The sequence below is a fragment of the Epinephelus moara genome, chromosome 15 (assembly GCF_006386435.1).
Source record: "Epinephelus moara isolate mb chromosome 15, YSFRI_EMoa_1.0, whole genome shotgun sequence".
NCBI classification, from domain to species: domain Eukaryota; kingdom Metazoa; phylum Chordata; class Actinopteri; order Perciformes; family Serranidae; genus Epinephelus; species Epinephelus moara.
The window spans coordinates 8,803,273-8,824,506 of record NC_065520.1 but is presented as its reverse complement, the minus strand read 5'-3'; the positions used below and the strand labels follow the sequence as shown (position 1 = coordinate 8,824,506).

General features: G+C 40.0%; 2 protein-coding genes across 2 annotated transcripts in view; one reads left to right on the top strand and one right to left on the bottom strand.

Annotated features, from left to right (window-relative positions):
- Positions 1 to 2,710, bottom strand: part of LOC126402030 (ATP-binding cassette sub-family C member 4-like) — a 41,231-nt gene extending 38,521 nt beyond the window's left edge. Inside the window, exons 1-2 of the mRNA XM_050063674.1 lie at positions 2,484 to 2,710; positions 805 to 915 (exon numbers count right to left, since the gene is read on the bottom strand). Coding sequence (XP_049919631.1) covers positions 805 to 915; positions 2,484 to 2,557 — 185 coding nt within the window. The 5' untranslated portion in view covers positions 2,558 to 2,710. The remainder of the gene's footprint in view (positions 1 to 804; positions 916 to 2,483) is intronic.
- A 2,947-nt stretch (positions 2,711 to 5,657) lies between these two features.
- Positions 5,658 to 18,126, top strand: cldn10a (claudin 10a). Its single transcript, XM_050063449.1, has 6 exons — positions 5,658 to 5,773; positions 11,354 to 11,909; positions 13,995 to 14,156; positions 14,336 to 14,417; positions 14,521 to 14,625; positions 16,859 to 18,126. The coding sequence occupies exons 2-6, from the start codon at positions 11,690 to 11,692 to the stop codon at positions 16,983 to 16,985; spliced, it is 696 nt and encodes a 231-aa protein (XP_049919406.1). The 5' UTR covers positions 5,658 to 5,773; positions 11,354 to 11,689; the 3' UTR covers positions 16,986 to 18,126.
- Positions 18,127 to 21,234: the final 3,108 nt, after the last annotated feature.

The following is a 21,234-nucleotide window of genomic DNA, read 5'->3' as shown; positions in this document are numbered from 1 at the left end:
ACCAGGACTAGTTTTCCACGATGCAGATTGTCTCATGATAATTATGAATGACAAGTGCAGATATTTCCAATTCTGTTTTGATTTATCAACACTGATATCCTCAGATATCTGAGACAACGCCCTGCTTTGTAAATTTGGTGATCAATGTGGTGGTCAATCTGGCTGAGTGGCTGTTCAGCCAACAACAACAACAAGGATGTGCTGTGAATTGAAAGGAGCTCATCACCAAGGAATTTGTGGTGTCGGTTCGCCTCATCCTATTGACATCAGTTCAAGATATTCACTGGGAATAATACATTTTTTATCTCCTGTTACATAAAGACAGCCTGACTGATCATAGATCACTGCACATCTTCATCTTATTTGGTCAGACTGATAATGATATTTATAAATACATGCTTATGTCTCAGAGGGATCTGTTGTGTACATCTCATCCTTGTGATATGTTAAGCATCTTTTGTCTTGTTGTAACTCAAACGTAAGTTATATCTATTTAAGATTTGAGTTGTCATACCTCCACTTTGAGATCTATCATTTTAACTGACAATACCACAGTTGCAGATATCACAAACAATCATCTAGATATATTTAGTCTCAAGGGTTTTAAGATTTCTTTTAACTGTGAGCTGTCAAACCTAAAGTGGCAGTATTTGCACAGTGTACTGGGACATGTAATTCATCTTTGTGTTTTGCCAAAATGAGGTATCTGTGATGTGAATACAGTACAACTAAACTGTGAACACTACTTATGATTGTTTGTTGTGGTAATTCCATGCTGAAAGATGAGTTTGAAGGCCTCTCTACCTCTGCAGATCATGTCCCAGATTCTCCGACCTGTCCTCCGTGAGCACTTCGTACATGTCATCTTCCTCCAGCCTGCGTTTGTATCCAGTGCGAAACAGTGGATTGAGCCACCTGATGGAGAAACAATCAGAGGAATCAGGAGGAGAGTTCAGAGTTTGACAGAGATGCGCACAGTGCATAAATCATGATTTTACTCAGATGATTGATCCGACAGTCACAAAGTCGTGACCATAATGTGGGCAAGTGGAGTCACTTTCAGCTCTTCAAATATGAAGTGTGAAAAGTGTACTGAACCAACCGTTTATGATCTGACAAGACAATAATTACACAGTTTTTATTACAAGTGATGGAGACCAAGGTTGGCCGGCACATTTTTCACTCTCTGCTGTATTTCTCTGGCATAATTTATGTTAGAATATCATAACCAGAAGCAAATTAACGGTTAAGGTCTCAGCTATAAATAAGTATTAATGTTCGCAGATGTTTTCTAAAATTAGTGCAGTTGTGCCAACCAGCCACATCACAGGGTTGGTTGGCACAGTGTAAAAATGCTTTACTTACGAAATAAATAGCAACCAGTAGTATTTCATTCAAACAAGAACCAGAAAACACAAACATTTAATATTATATCTGCTCATTTTAAAAAGCAAATACTATCAGCAATTCATCAGTAGAAATATCTAATTGCTTTCACCATTGACAATTAAAATTTATGATAAAACTGAATAAAAATCTTGTTTTTTATCTCTTAATACAGTTGTAATTACAAATGCAGGCAACTGGGGCTACACAATATGCAAAAAAGATCATATTGAAATTATTCTGACAGATGTCACAATGTGATTTAGTGGCAATTGTAATTTTTGCATTTTATTTTTACTGAAAAAAATGATAGTCCGATTTTTGGTGGGGTCTGTACCAAACAAGTGTGTTCCCTTACATCTGGAATATGATTTTTAGGCAGAAGCACCACAATGCTTCATTCATAAAGTATGTTATGACACATTTTGGCCATATTGCAGTGTGGATAACGTTTATAACAAGTGAGTAGTCCTAAATGTGTGCCAACTTTGAGAGGAAATTACCAGTATGTTGGTCAGCTACGATCACTCATCACAGACTTTAAAATCTTACATCATAATGTGGATTTTTTTCCATATTTAGACTACAGGTACTTCTCCAATATGTCCATTTAACCCAGGTTTATAACACATTTAGACCATTTTTTCACTTTAAACAACTGAAATGTCACCCTCACCAAAAAGTAACCGACTTCCAGATGTTATCATACAGCACATTATGTTCTGTGTACCTGTATCAGAGATGGCACACATGTCCAGCTTTCCTGTTACATGTGAGTAACAACAGCAAGGGATTCAAACCGGAACCCGGCATTGTATAAACACCAGGGGAACAATGTGAGGGGGAGTTTCACATCTTCCCTCACAGAGAAACAACTTTTATCAAACTAACGGTAAACATGTACATACTTTATTTTTGCCCCCGGAAGCAACACTTCTGTTTTCTATAAGTTAACAATAACTTAGTCATACGTCCATGACATCGTGGGGTACCGTGAGAATCTCACACTTGAACCCCATCACGGTGTGTTAGCCACATTTTAAATCCCCCGCTAACTGTAGCTAACAGTTATCATCCGGGACGTTAAGCAGACTTACCAGAAAAATATCTTGGACAAAAGGCTCGCCGTCGCTGCCGGGTTAGTCTTGGTGTCTTTAGTGGGTTTATCCATGGTGGCCCACACTCACAGAGGACTTTCCCCTCTACTTTCACCCCTCTTGAATACTGCTGCTCCCGGATATGTGGCGTAACTTGGGCTTTCACTCATATTACATAGCCCTCGGCGCCCCCAAGGTAGGTTACGTTTGCTCCTCTGGCCACACGAGCCAACAGCACTGGTAGACAGTAACCCAAAAAAAGCACCTAAACGCCCCCACCCCCGAGACTCCTGATTGGCTGAGAGCAACGGTCGCGCCACGTAATTGGTTCTCTTTACGGCTCTGCGCTCATGTGATTGGCTGAGAATATTAACAGTGCGCACAGTCGGCTGTGCATTCAGCATCAACTAGTTTGACTCATATTTACCTTGATTTATTTGGCAAAGTGTCAGCGAGGCGTGGGCAACATTTACAATCATCATGTGAGAGACTTGTGAGGATATAGAGATAAGTTATTCTCAGCAGTCTTACTCATATGTAACAGCAAAGCCTTAAAATACTGCTCCACACGTGAGGGAGAAAATGTCTAAAAATGAACCTAAGGCCACAAATGTTTCATTATGACTCACTTGAATCATGTATAATAGTGTTATTTATAATATGTTGCAGTGAATTATTTCAACAGGCGTGTAAGAAAAGGGAAAGTAAGAGGAAAGGTGAGCCAGTTTGTAAATCTGCTGTCATTCAAAAATATACTGTCAAAGTACATTAGCATAGTTTTTTAAGTACTTAAAGGGATAGTTAAGATTTTTTGATGTGGGGTATTATGGGGTATATATCCATAGTCAGTGCATTACCTACAGTAGATGTCAGTCGGCATGCCTCCAGTTTGGAGTAGCAGGCTGGAGTCCAACACGGGCGCTAAGCAATTTAATGTGGACAAAATAAGTGTACGCTATACTGAGAGTATTTTCACTGCTGTACTTTAATGTCAGACAGCCTGTTTTGGTGGGGAGGTCGGTAAAGGCTTCAGTTCCCCATCTATGCTCTCGTCAAAGCCACCGGACTCCATTCACACAAGCAGCAATGGAGAAGCAGGTTGGAATTTGACATAGAAGCTAGGCAATCTACTGTTGTGGAGGGATCAGCAATGAAATGTATTTTAGCCACCTAAAAAAAAGTGTATGCTATATTGAGAGTATTTTCACTGCTTTACCTTTATGTCAGTCAGTGATTTCCACCTGGAAAATGAAGCTGTTATATCACCCTTTTAAAGCAAGACTCCACTACTGAACACAGGAGTCTACCACTGCCTTGATCAGTTTTTTTGGTCGTGTTATGGCGTGACTTCAGTATTCAAAAGGGTTAGTTTGGATTCACCCAAGTCACACAATAACTACTCAACTGATAAAGGCAGCAGTACACCAGCAGCTCATGTGTCCAGCTATCTAAAATGACTGTTTTTGTGTCTGGAGTCTGGAGATGGGGAACTGAAGCCGTTAATGGCCAAGTGAAGCAGTGAAAATACTTTCTAGAATAGTGATTTTTTTTTTTAGGTGGCTAAAATATGTCTCGTTGCTGAATCCCATCCACAGCTCTACATTGCTAAGCATCTATGTCGGATTCAAGCCTGCTTCTCCAAACTGGGGGCGTGTCGAATGACATCTACTGTAGGTAATGCACTGACTATGGATATGTAACAGTCACAACCTCACCTCAAAAAAATCTGAACTCTCCCTTCAAAACAATTAAAAAGTGTTCAAGTGAGCTTCCTCTTTGTGTATGTCCTGAGGCAGTCTTGTCAGGATTACTCAGCAGATTCTGTCTTTACTTCTCACACTCACACACACACAGTAATGCACAAAGCTATAACTTGTACAGTCATGCAGCTGCCCTGTCTGACTTAATCACATGATAACAAAGTAAACATAAATCACTGTTGATAAGGAATATACTGTGCCAATTTGGCAGTAGTAAAGTGCGTGACTTGAGTAATTTCTGTTCATAATTAGTCCATGTGAAAGGAAATAACTGCATGACAGTTACCTTTAAGCAAATCTTTGTTTGCTTTCACTCTGTCTCTCGCTGTTTTTCTGGTCCTTTACACAAACACAGAGATACCTGATGTAGACACACAGAGAGTATCCTACAAATAAAGAGCAGACCACAGATGACAGATGCCCTCTGACACACTGCAGGTGTTTCCTGCACTACAATAAAAGAGTAGAGAACACCTCCCTCCTCTTCTCCCAGCACTAAACTCCCTTGACCCCTCTCCTATTTCAGTGTTCAAGGAAACTTTTTAAAAAATCCAGTCACATGTAACCAAGGTAAACTATTATCCTGAGACTAACAATCTAATGATAACAGACTGGAGCCCTCACACCTCGCATGTTATCCCCCTGTTGATGTTTAGCCAGCACCGACTGGGAAAAGGGCTGAAGGAGAAAAACCAGCAGGAGATTATTACAAGCAGCTGAACTCAGCCCAATAACATTCATCTGCAGGGGATCAACACTCCTTTCCCATGCTATCCCAGTCGTGTGATAGGTCTATTTCTTCTCACACACTCCCGGGTTCTTTTCTTCTTTCAGTGAGCACAAAGGAAGGAGTGCTCTTTTTGTTTGATTTTAATTACAGTTAACAAGATTTAGCAGCACGTCTTATTGTTTCAGTCACGTGGAATTTAATGTTACAAGTAGCACTGTGTAAAAAATGAATGTAGCATATCCTAAACAGTATGGAAACATAAAAAAATACCCCATGATGGGTTCATCACTATGCATTCAGGGTCCCATGGCTCTTGATAACAACTACCATTGTAAGAGACTGGTAAGGACTAGCTTCACAGAAACAGACAGACAGGAAGAGACAAGAAAATGAAAACTGCATTGTCGTTCCTTATGTCGCAGAAGTATCTGGAAAACTTAGGAGGATCTTTAACAAACACCACACCCCTATGCACTTTAAACCCAGTAACACACAGAGGCAGAAGTTTGTTCACCCCAAGGACAAAACACAGAGACAAAAGCAGATAAATAAAGTGTATGCAGTTCAGTGCAGCCAGGAATGCACAGATTTGTACATTGGGGAAACAAAACAACCACTTGACAAGTGCATGGCTCAGCACAGGACAGCCAGCTCCTCAGGGGAAGACTCAGCTGTTCATTTACATCTCAAGGAGAAGGGACACTTCTTTGAGGACAGCAATGTTCACATCAGATGGTTTGCAAGAGGAGTGAAAGAAGCCATCGATGTCAAACTGGACCGACCATTGTTAACCACAGCAGGTGACCACTTATCACAGTTTAACACCCATTCACGCCTGGACCCATCTAATCCTAACGACACACATGATGGCTGGGTGGGTCAACGACTCATGTGACCTCAACAACACACAGGGTTAAAAGCTTGAGACTCCCCACCAGGCAATTAGAAGTAATGAAGCCTCTCGAATGAGAGGTGAAACGTCTTCAGGAAACTCAACCAAGTCCAGTTGCCTTCGATATAGCACTTAGAATTACCTGGATGACTGAAAATCTCAACCAACACGACCAGCTTTATAGTTAAATTAGCAAAAGAACAAAGGGATGTGGAAGTTTCACATGAGGATTGAGTGGTAAATATCCTCAAGCCACGGAGGAGAACTATCGTCTAAAGTCAAGAAAACTGTCTTGCCCACAAATTTGAGAGTATACGTTTCAGTGGGCTAGAAGCTGTAGGTTGGTGATTTCAACATACTGACTGTAACTGATAAAAGATGGAAACAGAGGGGACATGAGAGGTCAAGAAGCCAAGGTCTTACACAGTGAACCCAGGCTGGCACAATATCAGATTTTCACCACACAATTATCATGGTCAAAAGAATTTGTGCGAATGATACTATCACAATACCTATAGAAAATCTGAACAGTAATTAATGATAATAATGCTATCAGTCAAATTCATCTTAAGCTTTGTTTATAGCGCATATTTGTCTGTCTTTGGTAAATGAATGCTGGTATACCCCCACAGTGAACCAAAAATTAAACTTGCATAGTCTTGCTACATAGTCTACTTGCTTTGACACTATATGATGCAGCTGAACGTGCTATCTGATTAGCACACAATGAGATAATTCAAAATACTTAACAAGATGTTTTCGATAAACTGCTGAAATATCCAGCTCCTGCCACACCAAGTCATCCTCGCACAAATGTAAACTTGACCAAAGCTTTAGTCATGCTAGCAACTCTTTACGAGGCTGTACTCAGACACAACAGTGCTTAAGCTAAATGCTAACATCAGCATACTAACATGCTCACAGTGACAGTGCTAACATGCTGATGTTTAGCATAGTGGCGATGCTAACATTGTTAATTCACACTAAACACAAAGTACAGCAGAGGCTGATGGGAGTGACATTAGTTTTGCAGGTGTTTGCTCACAAACCATGGCGTTACACAAATCAAATATTTGACCTGATGATGGGGCTAGATCAGGGGTCGACAGCCTTTAGTATCAAAAGAGCCATTTTACACCCAAATTCTTATTTTTAACATTTAAATCCCTTCATAGTCTTTCCCCTGCTGCTGTCACAGACCTCCTTCAGAGTTACACCCCCCACCCACCCCCTGCTCCCTGCAGTCTTTATCAGCAGGTCTGCTGGCACCACCAGGCACCAACCTCAGCATAATGGGTGCCAGGGCCCTCTACTATGCTGCACCCAAACTTTGGAATTCACTCTCACCTTACATCTGCACACTGGACTCCATTACAGAATTTAAACCTGATTTTAAAACCCATCTTTATAAACTTTATAACTTTAACTGCAACAGCTGCATCTTATTTTATATTAATTTTAGGTCATTGCTGAGCTATGTTCTGCTGCTTATTGTGTGTTCAATTGCTGATTTTACTGATGATTTAAAACATTAAAATAATAATAATAAAATAGGTTTGTGTCATATTTTGCATCATCCTGCTAGGCTGCACTAAAAGTGTGTCATCAAGAAAGCTATACACATTTGTCCTGCATTAGAAATGAATGATTTTCCATTCAATGGAAAGATTTAGATCATCATCCTATCATATTTGTGCCCTTAATGGGATGTCATCAACAGGTTAACACAGATAACAACCTGTTCCAGCTGCTGCCCTTTCATTAGCAGATTTATAGGATTAGGCCCTCTGAGATTACCCAGCAACAGCGGCCATGGAAACGCATCAAGGCATCAAATATCTAGAGATTTACGCAACAATGTTCTCAGCACCTCCTCACTGTCGTTCACTGACATTACAACACCTGGGTTTAGTTTTCCTGGAATGCTGACTCGGGACAATGTACCTGTGCCCATTTTATGACCCCAGAAACTGCACCAGGATCAGGGTCGCTGCAGTGCAACAGTGTCTGGAAATGTTTGGGGTAATTATTTTCCCCCGGAAACAATCCCTCTTTCTCTTCAAACAGAGATTAAGATCTAATCCTTGTTTGAAAAAGCTCTGCAATAAAATGGGGTGACCTACAACACTGTAAACAGTTTTTCAGCACAAGATTAGGAATTTAATTAATTAGTAGCCTGCCTGGCTCACTGCCCCATTCTGCCAGAGGATTAATTATGCTCTCACATGTCAACATGTTATATTTTTATTTGTAAATTTATGATTGCCTTTCAATTAGTTTGTGTTCCCTCAATCCTAGATTTTTAGAAGTGATTCAAAAGATGAGACAGAATGGATTCATGGCCAGCATCGGTTAATAGTAGCAAATCATTTAAAACCTTAGCAGTTTCAGTGCTGTGATTTATTTCTGAAACCAGACTGAAATTTCTCAAAGATCTTATTGTCATTTATGAAAGCCAGAAGTTGATCCGCTACAATCCTTTCTGAAACCTTTGCCAAAAAAATGGGAGATTAGAAATGGGCCTATAATTATTAGGATCAGACGGCTCAAGAGACGGCCTTTTTAAAAGTGGTTGAACCACGGCAGTCTTAAAAAACACAGGAACAGAACCAGTTGATAGAGAGCAGTTTAAGTTTGTAAACATAAGGGGAAACTGTGGTAAAAACTTCCTTTAAAAATTTTACAGGGAGAAAATCTAAAGGATAGGTTGAGGGCTTCATCTTCATTACCAGGTCAGCTAGAGAGGTTAACGAAATAGGAGCAAAAGAACAGAGGGATTCTGAACATGGCCGTGATTGGGGAATCTGGAGGAGAGATGCAATGTCTGAAGAATGAAAGAAATTCTTTGCATTTGTCAGGGGTGGCATCTGAAATCATTGACACGGCTCACAATGTTGAACAGCGTTCTTGGGTTGGACTGTTTTGTCTCAATAAGAGAGGCAAACCATGCAGCTCTAGAATTTTTAACCTCTGCATTGAAAATTCTCAAAAGAGACCTGAGTGTGTCCAAGTGAACTGAGCATTTTGACACTTTCCACAAACGTTCCACCTTGCGGCACTTTAGCTTAAGCTCACAAATACTGTCACTAATCCAGGGCATAGATTCTAGCTCTCCTTTTAGGAACAGGGTGACAAACAACATTAGGAAGCACAATATTAAACATAAGACACTGGTGGTCAGAGAAAAAGGGATCTACACATTTGATATCTGGGTACTCTAGAATTAAGATAACACAAGATCAAGAGTATGACCTTTTGTGTGAGTAGGACCAGACCAACCACATGCTGAGTTAAAAGACTCTAACAGACTAACAAACTCCCGGCCCAGTTGGTCAGAGGGGCAGCAGACATGCATTGAAATCACCAACAATGAGCGGCTGATCAAAACGAGGTAGCATTTCAGAAACCAGCTCAGCAAACTCACTAATAAAAGTGTAAACATATTCTGAGGCTTCAAGTAGGGGGACGGGATCGTCTTGTAACAGACAAAAATTTGTGATCATGAAGAGATCAAGGTCATTTGACAAAATAAAAAGAAATAATAGACACAGAATTTGCAGTGAGCAAACGTGTGCCCACTTTGTTGAGGTGAAGATGATCTCTTTTACACAAGTCCCTCCTATTCCAAAAAGCATCAAAATGATCAATACAACTAAAACTAGTGGCAAAGCACAGACCCTGCAGCCACTGATTAAAACTAAAAAGCTAGCTGCTTGCTTGGCAACCCTTAGTGAGCTGGCACAGGACAGCAGGAAGCCACCTGAGTATCACATCATATGTATATAGTCTTTTATCTCCAGGCTCACTGCCTCGTTCTGCTCAGAGGATTAATCATGCTCTCACACTTCAACATGTTATATTTTTTATCTGTAAATTTATGACTGCCTTTCAATTACTTTATGAGTTCCCTCAATCTTTACTGAAGGAAAAGATTGTGTTTCCTCTGACTCACCTTCCTGTCACTGTTTGCATCCCAGTTTGAAACTAGCTGTTTGCTCGGCAGCTGAGACAGGACAGCAGGAAGCCACCTGAGTGTCTTATCAGACAGTAATCTAGCCTGTGGGGGTATTTTTTGACTTAGGCTTCTCTGGTTTGTTTATGCTCCTCTTACTGTTAATGACAATTATGTAATAAATCAAATCATGTCAGCCTACTGCAATAACATTTCAACTTAATCACTTGGTGTGCTCTTAAAGGAACAGTTCACCTCAAAATCAAACATACAGCAATGTCTCTTTCCAGAAATCATGACCTGATTACTCAAGATAATCCACAGACCTTGTTGTGAGCAGTTTCATGTAGGAACTATTTCCTGTCTACTGGATTAGTGAATAGGCCTGACGGGCACAGGCCCAGGGGCCCAGTGTGTGTAACCCTCCCACCAGCCTTCACCTGCAAAATGTCAATCAAACTGCCACGTACTGACCAGCAAGGGACACAAAGAGACCACAAAGGAACTGCCAAGAGATACAAAATAACTTAAAAATGGGTAAAACAACCTCAAAAAGGCACAAACCAACCAAGAAGAGACACAAAAGCACAAAATGACCCCAAAAAATTACCTAATGACCCGACAACTTTTTACTTTAAGTAAGTACTGCAGCAGCCCTCATGAAGTACATACTGCTGAATGTAGTATGCACACAATCAGGATATACTACTGTCTCATAATATTACACCCTGAACTTCGACTCTCTTGCTCATATATCTCTTACCTTGGAGACAAAACAAAACAGCATTTGCTCGCTCGAGAGTGACCCAGAGAGCTCTACTGTTGCTACTTTGCAATGCATATAGTTTGAACTTCTAAGTTATAACTGCATTCATTGTGGATTCTAACATATTTACAACAAAGAAATTACACATACATTTCTCTGTCATTGTTATTGTCGTAGTTATGTCCTTGTGTTGGTGGTAATTTTTATGATTATTTCCTTCACTTCAACCATTTCTAATCCTATTATTACTCTTTGACCAGTTGTCAGTCACTTAAATGCACTGTCATCCATCATTGCAGCTTCTGACACCTATCAATCAGCTGTCAAGCTGTCATCTGTTTGCAGTCCAGTCATTGTGATGTACTTCCTGTTGCGCAGAGGCTTGTGGGTAAGAATAGCCAAAATGGGGACATACTAAATCTTTTTGTGGCATACATGGTAGTATGGGTAGTGGAACACAGTTAGTATAACTAGGAGCAGGAAATGTCCTCTCAGGTAGCTTAAAGTATTCTCTCCTTCCTGCCACCTAATGAAGCTATAATGCTGTAAAACCAGTAAGGAATAATATTCTAACCAGTTGCACTGCCTTTATTTAGCGCTGCTGATATAATAATGACGTGAAGTTCTCGACTGCTAAGTGCTCATGTAGCATTGCGATAAGAATCCAAACTGAACTGCAATGGAAAAAAGCATAAGAAAAACACAATTCATTCATTCAGTCAAATCTCTCCTATCTCTGTTCCTCATCTTGTGTTCCTCCTCTGTCAAAGACTTTTCAGATCCTTTCAATTAAAGACTTCCTCCTCCTGCAGATCCCCTTGCAGACCCTATGCACACTGTGTGGAGTGATGACTAGCGTGTGCACCCCCCATCCTGCCACCACCACACACCAACACAATATACAGCAGCTGATTGTGTGTCAGTGAATGACATGCACTTTAAAGTACTGGTTCTAAGGTGGAGCAGGTGGAGGAGAAGCAAAATTCTGCAGAACAGCCAATGCTGACGCACCTGTCCAGGACCGACCCTCCCACCTCCTCTCTGTGTCACTCCTGAGGGAAAGATCTCTGTCCTGTCCCAGTCCGGACCTCCAAGCCACAGGGAGAATGGGCAACATGGCAACAGAGATCGTTGCATTTATTCTGACCATCTCAGGGTGGATCCTGGTGTCGTCCACTCTGCCTACAGACTACTGGAAGGTGTCCTCTGTAGACGGGACGGTCATCACCACAGCGACCTTCTGGTCCAACCTATGGAAAACGTGTGTGACTGATTCCACCGGTGTGTCCAACTGCAAGGACTTTCCCTCGATGCTGGCTCTGGATGGTGAGTTGTGAGATGACCGTGGTTGTTGATGTTGTCTTTCTGAGGTCAGGCAGCTGAGATAAATCGTACTTTGTGTGTGTTTCTGAGGAACTGTGCATCTGTAGTTATCCATCCAACCGAAGCACTGACGCCCAAAACACCTGTTGTTTTTGGATGAATGACCACCATTGTAAATAAATGCATTTGGAACTTGATATTTCCTTCTCTGACTCCGGTTTCAGGCCACGAACAACATTTAAAGTTAAAGGCCACTAAAGGCATACGTAAGTGAACGAGCTGAGCTGGACTGATACAGCCTGCTAATGTGTCCGAATGAAGCAATCTGAGAAAGTCATACTGTCATAGAGGTCACTTGTCACTTCCCATTAGTTGCCAGTAACAATAAGGAAATGTTTGCTTTGACATGCTCTAACTCTAAGGCTTGTCTTGAGGCAATTTGAAACATTTGTACAGTTTCAAAGACACCACTTCTTATTAGTCTGTACCTGCAGTTGATAAAATAAATTCTAATTCATATAGGCGCTATGCTTTAAACTCCTGTCCTCTTCCTCCAAGCCTTTGGTTTAAAGCAGCAGTTCCCAAAAGGTGCCAAGATGAAACTGAGGGGTCACTGAATGGTTAAAAAAAATCTGTAAATTTCAAATCTTTTTTCTTGTGAAAAAAAGATTTTCACATCTGCTATAATAAAATCAGGGAAATCACTCACACTTTAAACCTGTAATAACTTTTTGGACACTTGGGGGCAGCAGAAACAAGCTGTGAACACACTATATATATTTTGTTTTGTTTGTTTTCTAGGTGGGTTTTTTTTTGTTGTTTCTCTGTAAAACATCTTTGAGTATCCAGAAAAGTGCTATATAATAATAACAATAATAATAACAATAACAATAATATTAATAATATAAATAATAATAATAATAATATACATTTTTAAGTTGATATGGCTGACGTGTTTGCAAAACAGTTGCCAATTTACACATCAAGCGACATTAGCATTAATTTGGAGTCGTGTTTGTGTTCACCTGATAAATAAGTCCAGTGGTAATAGGTGATAATTCTCTGTGGGTTTGTCACTACAAACGACAACTTTACATATAAGCAGTCACATTATTAAGAATAACTTTTGTTACTTTCTTGCATTGAGTTGAGAAGATCAATACCACTCTCATGTGTGTATGCTAAATATGAAGCTACAGCAAGAAGACTGTTGGCTTAGCTGAGCTTGTGGTGTTCAAACTTCTGGTATAAATTAAAACAAGATATAATGTTGTTATTGGTGAGCTATGGTTTGTTGCCTTTGGAAAGAGCCAGGCTAGCCTTTTCTCCATTTCCAAGCTAAGCTAAGCTAAGCTAAGCTAAGCCAAACTAAGCTAACCAACTGCCGGATGTAGCTTTACATTTAGCATACAGACATAAGAGTGCTATTTATGTACTTATCTAACTGCTACAAAGTGGGTATGTTAAAAAGTGTGTAAAATGTTGAACTATTTCTTTAAAAACGACCTGTTACTTTTCCTTATTTTCTGTCATGTTACAATGTCGGATGTTCATACTGAATTTGGTTGTGTAAAAGTAATCCCTGCTAGTTAAAGACCGTTCTGAATATTCTGTTTTCACCATTTCCAACAAGCTGGCGTCGGCATTATTTTTTAATATGGTCATCTGCTTCAATGAAGCTACTTAAAGTGTTAATATTATGGAGCCTACACTGCTACTGTAACTGAAGCTATATGCTAATGTCAGGGAAACATGGAATCTTGGTTGCCGATGTTGTTTATGTCGCCCCAGTTTCATGTCAAATTTCAGCTGGAACATGTCCGAGTGTGAAGAGTTTGCAATGATAGTGAGTCAGCGGCCGAGAGTGCAGATGTGAAAGACCCAGAAGCAATGACTCATTAGAGCAGATGGGCTTTTATGGAAGTGGGGCCTAAAGAGACAGGCACTAAAGTGGAGTGTTTCAGACAGAAGAAAATTTGTTAAAATATGTGAAATTCTTAGTTTGAGAAATAACTTTTTTTCACAAGACATATAGGCTGGGAACCACTGGTTTAAAGCATGCATCCCTGTTCTGTGTCTCTCATGAAGCCTATATCCAGGTGTGTCGGGGTCTGATGATCGCCTCCGTTTGTCTGGGGTTCTTTGGTGCCATCTTGGCCTTGGTAGGAATGAAGTGCACGAAAATAGGAGGCTCGGAGACCACCAAGGCTCGTCTGACCGTCCTCTCAGGCTTCCACTTCATCCTCAGCGGTACAACCCATGCCGATTACCATCCTTTGTGTCTGGATTTACAGAGAATGCATGATTTGAACTGCATTTTAGGAGGCTGTTCAACTTTGGAATAAATGAGCATTTAACTGAATTACGTTATAAACTCTTTCTGCTTTGATTTCAGTAGGAAGTAGAAATCCTCTTATTTCTTTCCGCAGGCCTCTGCTGCATGACTGCATGTTCTATATATGCTCACAGGATCACAACTGACTTCTTTGACCCCCTCTTTGTTGCCCAAAAGTAAGTATTCAGGATTAAAAGAAAGGCTCGTTTGACAGCGGATCAAAACCACATTCAGATGAAAGGAAGTCCAGTCGTAAATTTCTCCACTTTAACCCTTCAGGTTTGAGCTGGGAGCAGCTCTCTTCATCGGCTGGGCTGGATCGGTGCTGTGTATCCTCGGAGGACTTGTCTTCTGTCTCTCCTTGTCTGAAGGCTTCAGTCTCAGGCACGTTGCTCCATTTTTCCAACATGCTGGATGCTAGCAATGTGATCCCACATCTGTCATCAGCAACAAGGGCTTAGTGGAAATCTGATTTGGACGGATTCTAAACTGCACTGAGTTCCTAACTCAATCAAGCAATTTAAATAATGACTTTAACTGAAATGGAGAGACGGTTACAGTAACAAACATCCAGTAATCTCTCTCAACATCTTGTCTCATAATTGCTGAACCTACAGGGCAGGTTACATGATCATCATTTTGATTAGTAATGTGGCTGTTGACAGCTGAATGTTTCCTTTGTTGCAGTCCAGCAATAAGAACCTTTCCCAAGTCAAAGTCACCTTGACTGAGGGAACCTATAGGGAAATGTTGCATCTGGAAAATAGTGATAACTTTCCCTTAGAAATATTTAGCAGGATTTGGTCTCAGGCCAGTACATGAGGTTTACAGATATTTGGTGGGTGGTCACTTTGTTGTGGATGTCACACTTTAAGTCACATCTCCTCAATTCTTTGTTCTACTTAAGTGTTTTAAAATGGGGCTCCATGCAAGTATTCTTAGCCACACTAGCAGCCAGACTCAACCACCACTGGATGGACCGCTATGATTTTTTCAGAAACATTGAAACATTCACGGTGCTCACGGGATGTACTAATAACTTTGATGATCCCTTTTCTTTTAGCGTTGTCATCAGATCATTTAAAAAACTGTCCATTATGACTGAATACCCGCAAAACTAATGACTTTCAGCCTCAGATGGAGCCCATTTATTGTTTAGCAGAGATGGGAACAAGTCATTGTTTGGGAGGTCACAAGTAGGTCTCAAGTCTTTGAACTTAAGTCCCAAAGAGAGACTAACAAGTCTGAAGTCCTAAACTTTGAGTCTCAAGTCCTGAATAAGTCATAACGCTTTCTTCACTCAATGTAATGCCATTCAAACAAAAGAACAACAATATATTAAATTTACAAATCAATCAATCAATCAAATTACCATGAATGCTTTTTGAAATTAATAATTGTAATTTCTTACGCGAACATTTCGCATATTGCAATTTGTATTGTTGACCACTGTGTAGTTTTTGTACGCAAACAAAATGATCATGGTATGATTTTTTCCAACAGCCTCTTAGCAACATAGCGTTATACCTTCCTGGTTCTCTCTTGCAACTTGATTGGACACTTTCGGATTGTATCAAACAAAATGGATAATCTGGGGTCTTTAGTGTTGACTGGCTGAGACTAAATCGTGTTCTTGTTAGTTGATTCAACAAATAAAGGGCAATGAATTGATGTGAAGTTAAGAGTCATTAGTGTCATAGTCAAAGTAGTCTGAGTGGGCGGAAGTTCGCTGCTTAGATCAGCCTCTCATTGGGCGGAACGAGCCACCTGCTGAAGTCCTGCCCTACCACCTCCGGTTGCGTAGCAGTTTTCAACCGTTTTCAACACGTGCTTTACTAACTTTTGCGGTGTTTGATCTTGCGGGGATGTAGCCATTTTTCTGCCATGGTTCGCGTCCTGTAGGCGATATTTTTGTGGGCGTGTTACACCAAAACCTGTTTCCCCCGGCAATATTTTTGCAAGCGCACCGTTGCTGAAGAAGGATTGTGATTGGTTGAAAGAAATACAAGCAGCCGGGGCGTTTTTTTCTCCAATCTTAAAGTGAGAGTCGGCCCAGCCAGACCTTTCTTTTCTTGAGAAACGTCTGGTGAGCGAGACTATAGTCAAAGTTGAGGTGCAAGTCTTTTTGAATTCTGTCAAGTCATGCTTTAAGTGATCAAATTTGTGACTCGAGTCTGACTCAAGTTGAAGTCATGTGACTCGGATCTACACCTGTGTTGTTTCGTGCTAATTAGCAAAAGTTAGCATGCTAACACGCTAAACTATGACAGTAAACATGGTCAACATCAGCATGTTAGCATGCAGACGTTAGCATTTAGCTGTGCCTAAGTACAGCTTTACACAGCTGCTAGCATGGCTGTAGACTGCAGTCGTGTTAAACTGTGGATTCAGCAAAAAAGCTAAGACAAATAGAAAGAAGGGAGATAAAAATGCAATTAAAATTTACTGTTTAGCAGTTTTTACTATCTAAAGAGAACAATTTTAGCATGGCATTGCTACTTTCAAATTGTGTCTCATTTATTGTGTATTCTACTAAGGTCATATGCCAATGGGTGCTTCCCTTAACATACAGTATGTTTTTGTTTTCATTTCTTATTCTTGTTTTGTCTCTCTGCAGAGCTGAATACTCCTACTCCGCAGCTGCATCACTTGCTACAGCACGCAACAAGCACAGCAAGATCGTCAGCCTCCAGAAGGAACCAGGAGAGCCGCCGAGGCAGTTTGGAAGAAACGCCTATGTGTGACATTGGACTCTATCTTGTTGTTTCATGAGCTGATTGGGGAAACTTTTAACAGTTTGCTGTCACCAGTAAAAGCAGAGGACACCTTTCACTGTTATGAACTTTGTACCCCAGCTGCATTAAAAAATGATGGCTGGAAAGTGTAAGTTGTGTCAGTTTACATAATACACTGAGTTTAAGTGGCCAGATACATCTTTAAAAATGGCTACGTCTTGGGGGGCGCTTCTGTCAATGAAAAGTAAAAGATAAGCTTGTTTTTCTTTTAGGGCAGGAAATTTGATTTGGCACAAAACACTGGTCAGACTCTCCGGTCACCTTCAACAAGCCAGCCTTTCCTGCCCGTCTCACACAGACTGGAGACTGTCTGTTTTATAGTTGTTGAGTCAAAGGCCAATCAGACAGCAATATCTAAAGGAAACAGATTTGTTGGGGTTTTTTTTCATTCTAAGCAGTTCTGTTTTCATAGACCACTAGATGATAAGCCAACTGTTTTGGAAGCAACAAAAGTCTGTAACTGTGGTTAAATGCTATTTTCAGGTGACTAAAAGTAACAAAAAAATAAACAAGTAGATTTAAAATCTCCCATGATGTTAATTTTCTCCTGTTGCTCCTTCAGTTGAAAGCTGCATCAGTTAATATTTCTCAAGCAGAGAGATGAATGTCATGAGGGCCTCTCTCCTTTTCTTGGCCTGGACTGATCTCCCCTCCGAGGGTCACTGGGTCACATCTGACCCCAGAGATGACTATGCAGAGCTGGAGGCCCGACCGGAGACTTCCCCTCATATCAGCCATCCATCTCCACCTAGGAATTATTATCAATAGGAACCCCAGGCTATGTTACGCAAAACCTCCTGGCCCACAGGTTGGATACTTGAACCAGCTGGCAGAGAGCGGTTGCCCTGTGCTTTCTGGCGCCTTGTATCCGTAAACAAGTGTCAGGTGTCCTGGGCTCTGCAGAACGCGCTCTGATATAATGGTGGTATTGTGCTGTCTAATGTCTGCATTTGCATTTGTTAAAACTGCACATGAGATGAACTGCCTCTAGCTTTTTAAATGACTTCCTCCTCACAGACACTTTAAAAGTTAGATATCCATTTATAGTCATTTTGAAATTGCCTCTGGTATGTCTATGGTGTATTCTGAGCTTCTCAAACATGCTATCTGTAAAATAAAACGACATATAAACCTTCATTTCACAATGTGCATCTTTTAAAGAACAGCTTACCTAGACATGTGGTTCCCAACCTGAGGGTCAGGACCACCACGTCGGGACACAAGGTAAATCTAAAGTGTTGTGAGATGATTACCCAGGTAGTAAATAAGAAAAGTATAAATTCCCTTACACATAATTACGTTTACCTTTCAGATTATTCTTGAATCTTTGTTTGTTCTGTGAGACACAGCTGTGCTTTGAGCTGAATTATCAACCGGTATAATGATTAACATGTAGATCATCTGAGTTCAGTGTGTTAGCGTAGTAACTCAAGCCAATTAGCATTAAACACAAAGTGCAGCTGAGGCTGATGGGAATGTCAGCGTCATTGGATGATGGAGCTACAAGGAAAGGGATCACCAAAGAAATTACAAGTCATCTTGAGGGAGGCGTCAATGTCTGCACTTTCTGAATTCTACATCATGAAACAGGTAGTTCCAGTCCTTCATTATGATTGGCTGAGCCATGTTCAAGCCGCTGTAAAATACTCTATAACACCCTCATCCTACCGACTGGGGTACCCACAGACCCCAAAGGTGATTTATTCTAAAAGTCTAATTTTTCAGGACATTATCAATCAATTTCTTACTAATGACTTCATATTATTCAACTGATCATTTCAACAAGAATTCAAGCTGCTGCTTTGGACATCCATTGATCAGCTGGAAATCCTACTCGAAAAAAGGTGTTGCCTCTGCTCACAAACACAGATAAGAAGATCACAAATGTTTGCTCCTACTGTCATATACAAGTACGCCCTGCGCAGAGTATGAGCCACATTGTGTGCTCTAACTACCTGTAGCGAGTCGTAGCCATAGCTCTTGGTAAACATTCATTTTACATGTACAAACTGAAATCGGAGGATAGTAAATAGTCCTAATGTGTAGTAGTAATAGTACTAATGTGTGCTGTGTTTGAGATTGAAGCTGCCATATATTTTCATTTTATACAATATGCAAATCAACTATAACTTTATATATACTAACTAAAATAATTATTTTCCGTTTTCGTTCAACCACCAACTGAAGCCTGAGTCAATTATTATCCACTAGGACAAGAACGGTCAGCAGTACGTGACACTGTCATTCAATGAATGCACAAAAGAAGTTAGAAATCCCTGACCTATTTATTCTCTGATGGAAAAGTCGTCACTGCAGCAGCAAGATGAGGGAGTCTGAGGGCACTGTGCCATTACTACAGTCACACCACCAGAGAGCAGTGTTAATGCACATTTAATGGCTGACAGTATGTAACAGGTAAAGCTGTGTCCTTTGAGCTTCACTGTTAATAGAGCACAGATTTAAAGTACAGGAATAACTTTGAGTAGATTTGTTATTTACTGCAGCTTCTTTAAAGCCTGGTCAGCTCAGGTCACATAAACACTCCTTTGTTAATTTTTTTCAGTGTCATGCTAATTAAAGCTGATTAAATCGACCCTCACCACACAAAGCAAGGCTACCCAGTGGTCCACCATTTCCAATATCTCCCTACCACTACCAATAACTCTGTCATAAGCCGAGGGGATCCAGAAACAAAGAGGAGCTCTTTCATCCCCGCCAGACATTCATCACTCCCCCTAACTCTCATAACCTCAGATTTAACTCTAATGATAACAGCACAAAGACGTTACACTGTGATTATGAGACCCACAGCACACTGAGGTCTTGGTAAAATTACTAATAACTAGCAGCTTAAAGCCTGAGGCAAGAATGATGCTGCAAGCAGCTTAGGTCATAGCAGCAGTGTTGTTACATGTTTCATGGAACATGTAAAGGTCATTAAAGTTGCAGTAAGGGGTGATATGGACTATAAAAAATACTGCGATATTTTAAGGCTCCATCAGTAACACAACATACATCTTAGTCATTTGAAATCTCCTCCTCCTCCTACTACTACTACTACTACTACTACTACTACTGTAAACTACTAAAATACTGAATAAACTACTGTTATAATGATGTTTAAAAAAGTACTGTTAAAATACACTTAAATAAAATACTGTTAGCCTATTGTAAAGTTAAATATAGTACTGTTACAGTAAAGTTAGATATAGTGCTGTTATGATAAAGTTAAATAAAGTACTGTTGTGATAAAGTTAAAAAAGTATTGTTAAGGTAAAGTTAAATTAAGTACTGTTAGCCTATAATAAAGTTAAATATAGTAATGTTATAATAAAGTTAAATAATGTACTTTTGTAATACAGTTAAATAAAGTACTGTTACAATTCAGCTAAATAAAGTACTGTTATGATAAAGTTAAATAAAGTACGGTCATGATAAAGTTAAATAAAATACTGTTATAATAAAGTTAAATAAAGTACGGTCATGATAAAGTTAAATAAAGCACTGTTATAATAAAGTTCAATAAAGTGCTGTCGTAATAAAGGTAAATAAGATACTATTACAATTCAGCTAAATAAAGTACTGCTATAATTCAGCTAAATAAAGTACTGCTATAATTCAGCTAAATAAAGTACTGCTATAATACAGTTAAATAAAGTACTGTTTTAATGAAGTTAAATATAGTACTCCTATGATAAAGTTAAATAAAGTATTGGTAAACTGAAAAAATCAAAGCACCACTAGTGACTAAGTGAGTCCCATGCCAGTGGCTTACAATACATGACGTGACAACTTACAATGTTTGCAATATAGTCATTTTATACAACCCATGTGGAACAAGCCACAATACATCAAGCACATTCGATATATTGCCCATCCTATTTGCAGTCAGCGATTCTAATCCATTACACTTTTTGTCAAACTCAAAGCACACAACACCCCTGTGTGCGCGCTAAAAAAAATCTAGTATTGTTACACAGCCCTGACAGTGTAAATGGACAACAAAAACAAAGTGGCCTAGACCGAGCCACTCGTCCAGCCCATCAGCAACAGGGGGCGTTTGTGCTCGTGGACAGGACAGGGAAAAGGCCATGGATGTAAACTAAGCACAAAAAGTAAGGAAATTTGTGTTTGGTAGATCATTTCTTTGTTGTAACATTGCTTCTTGGCAATAAATCTGATACCGTTGGAAAGCCTG

Bases quoted from the DNA above. Each gene is read 5' to 3' on its own strand.
- cldn10a (XM_050063449.1), top strand. From the start codon at position 11,690: ATGGGCAACATGGCAACAGAGATCGTTGCATTTATTCTGACCATCTCA. The intron at 11,910-13,994 runs GTGAGTTGTGAG...TCTCTCATGAAG, and splicing joins CTCGATGCTGGCTCTGGATG to CCTATATCCAGGTGTGTCGG. The intron at 14,157-14,335 runs GTACAACCCATG...TTCTTTCCGCAG, and splicing joins CTTCCACTTCATCCTCAGCG to GCCTCTGCTGCATGACTGCA.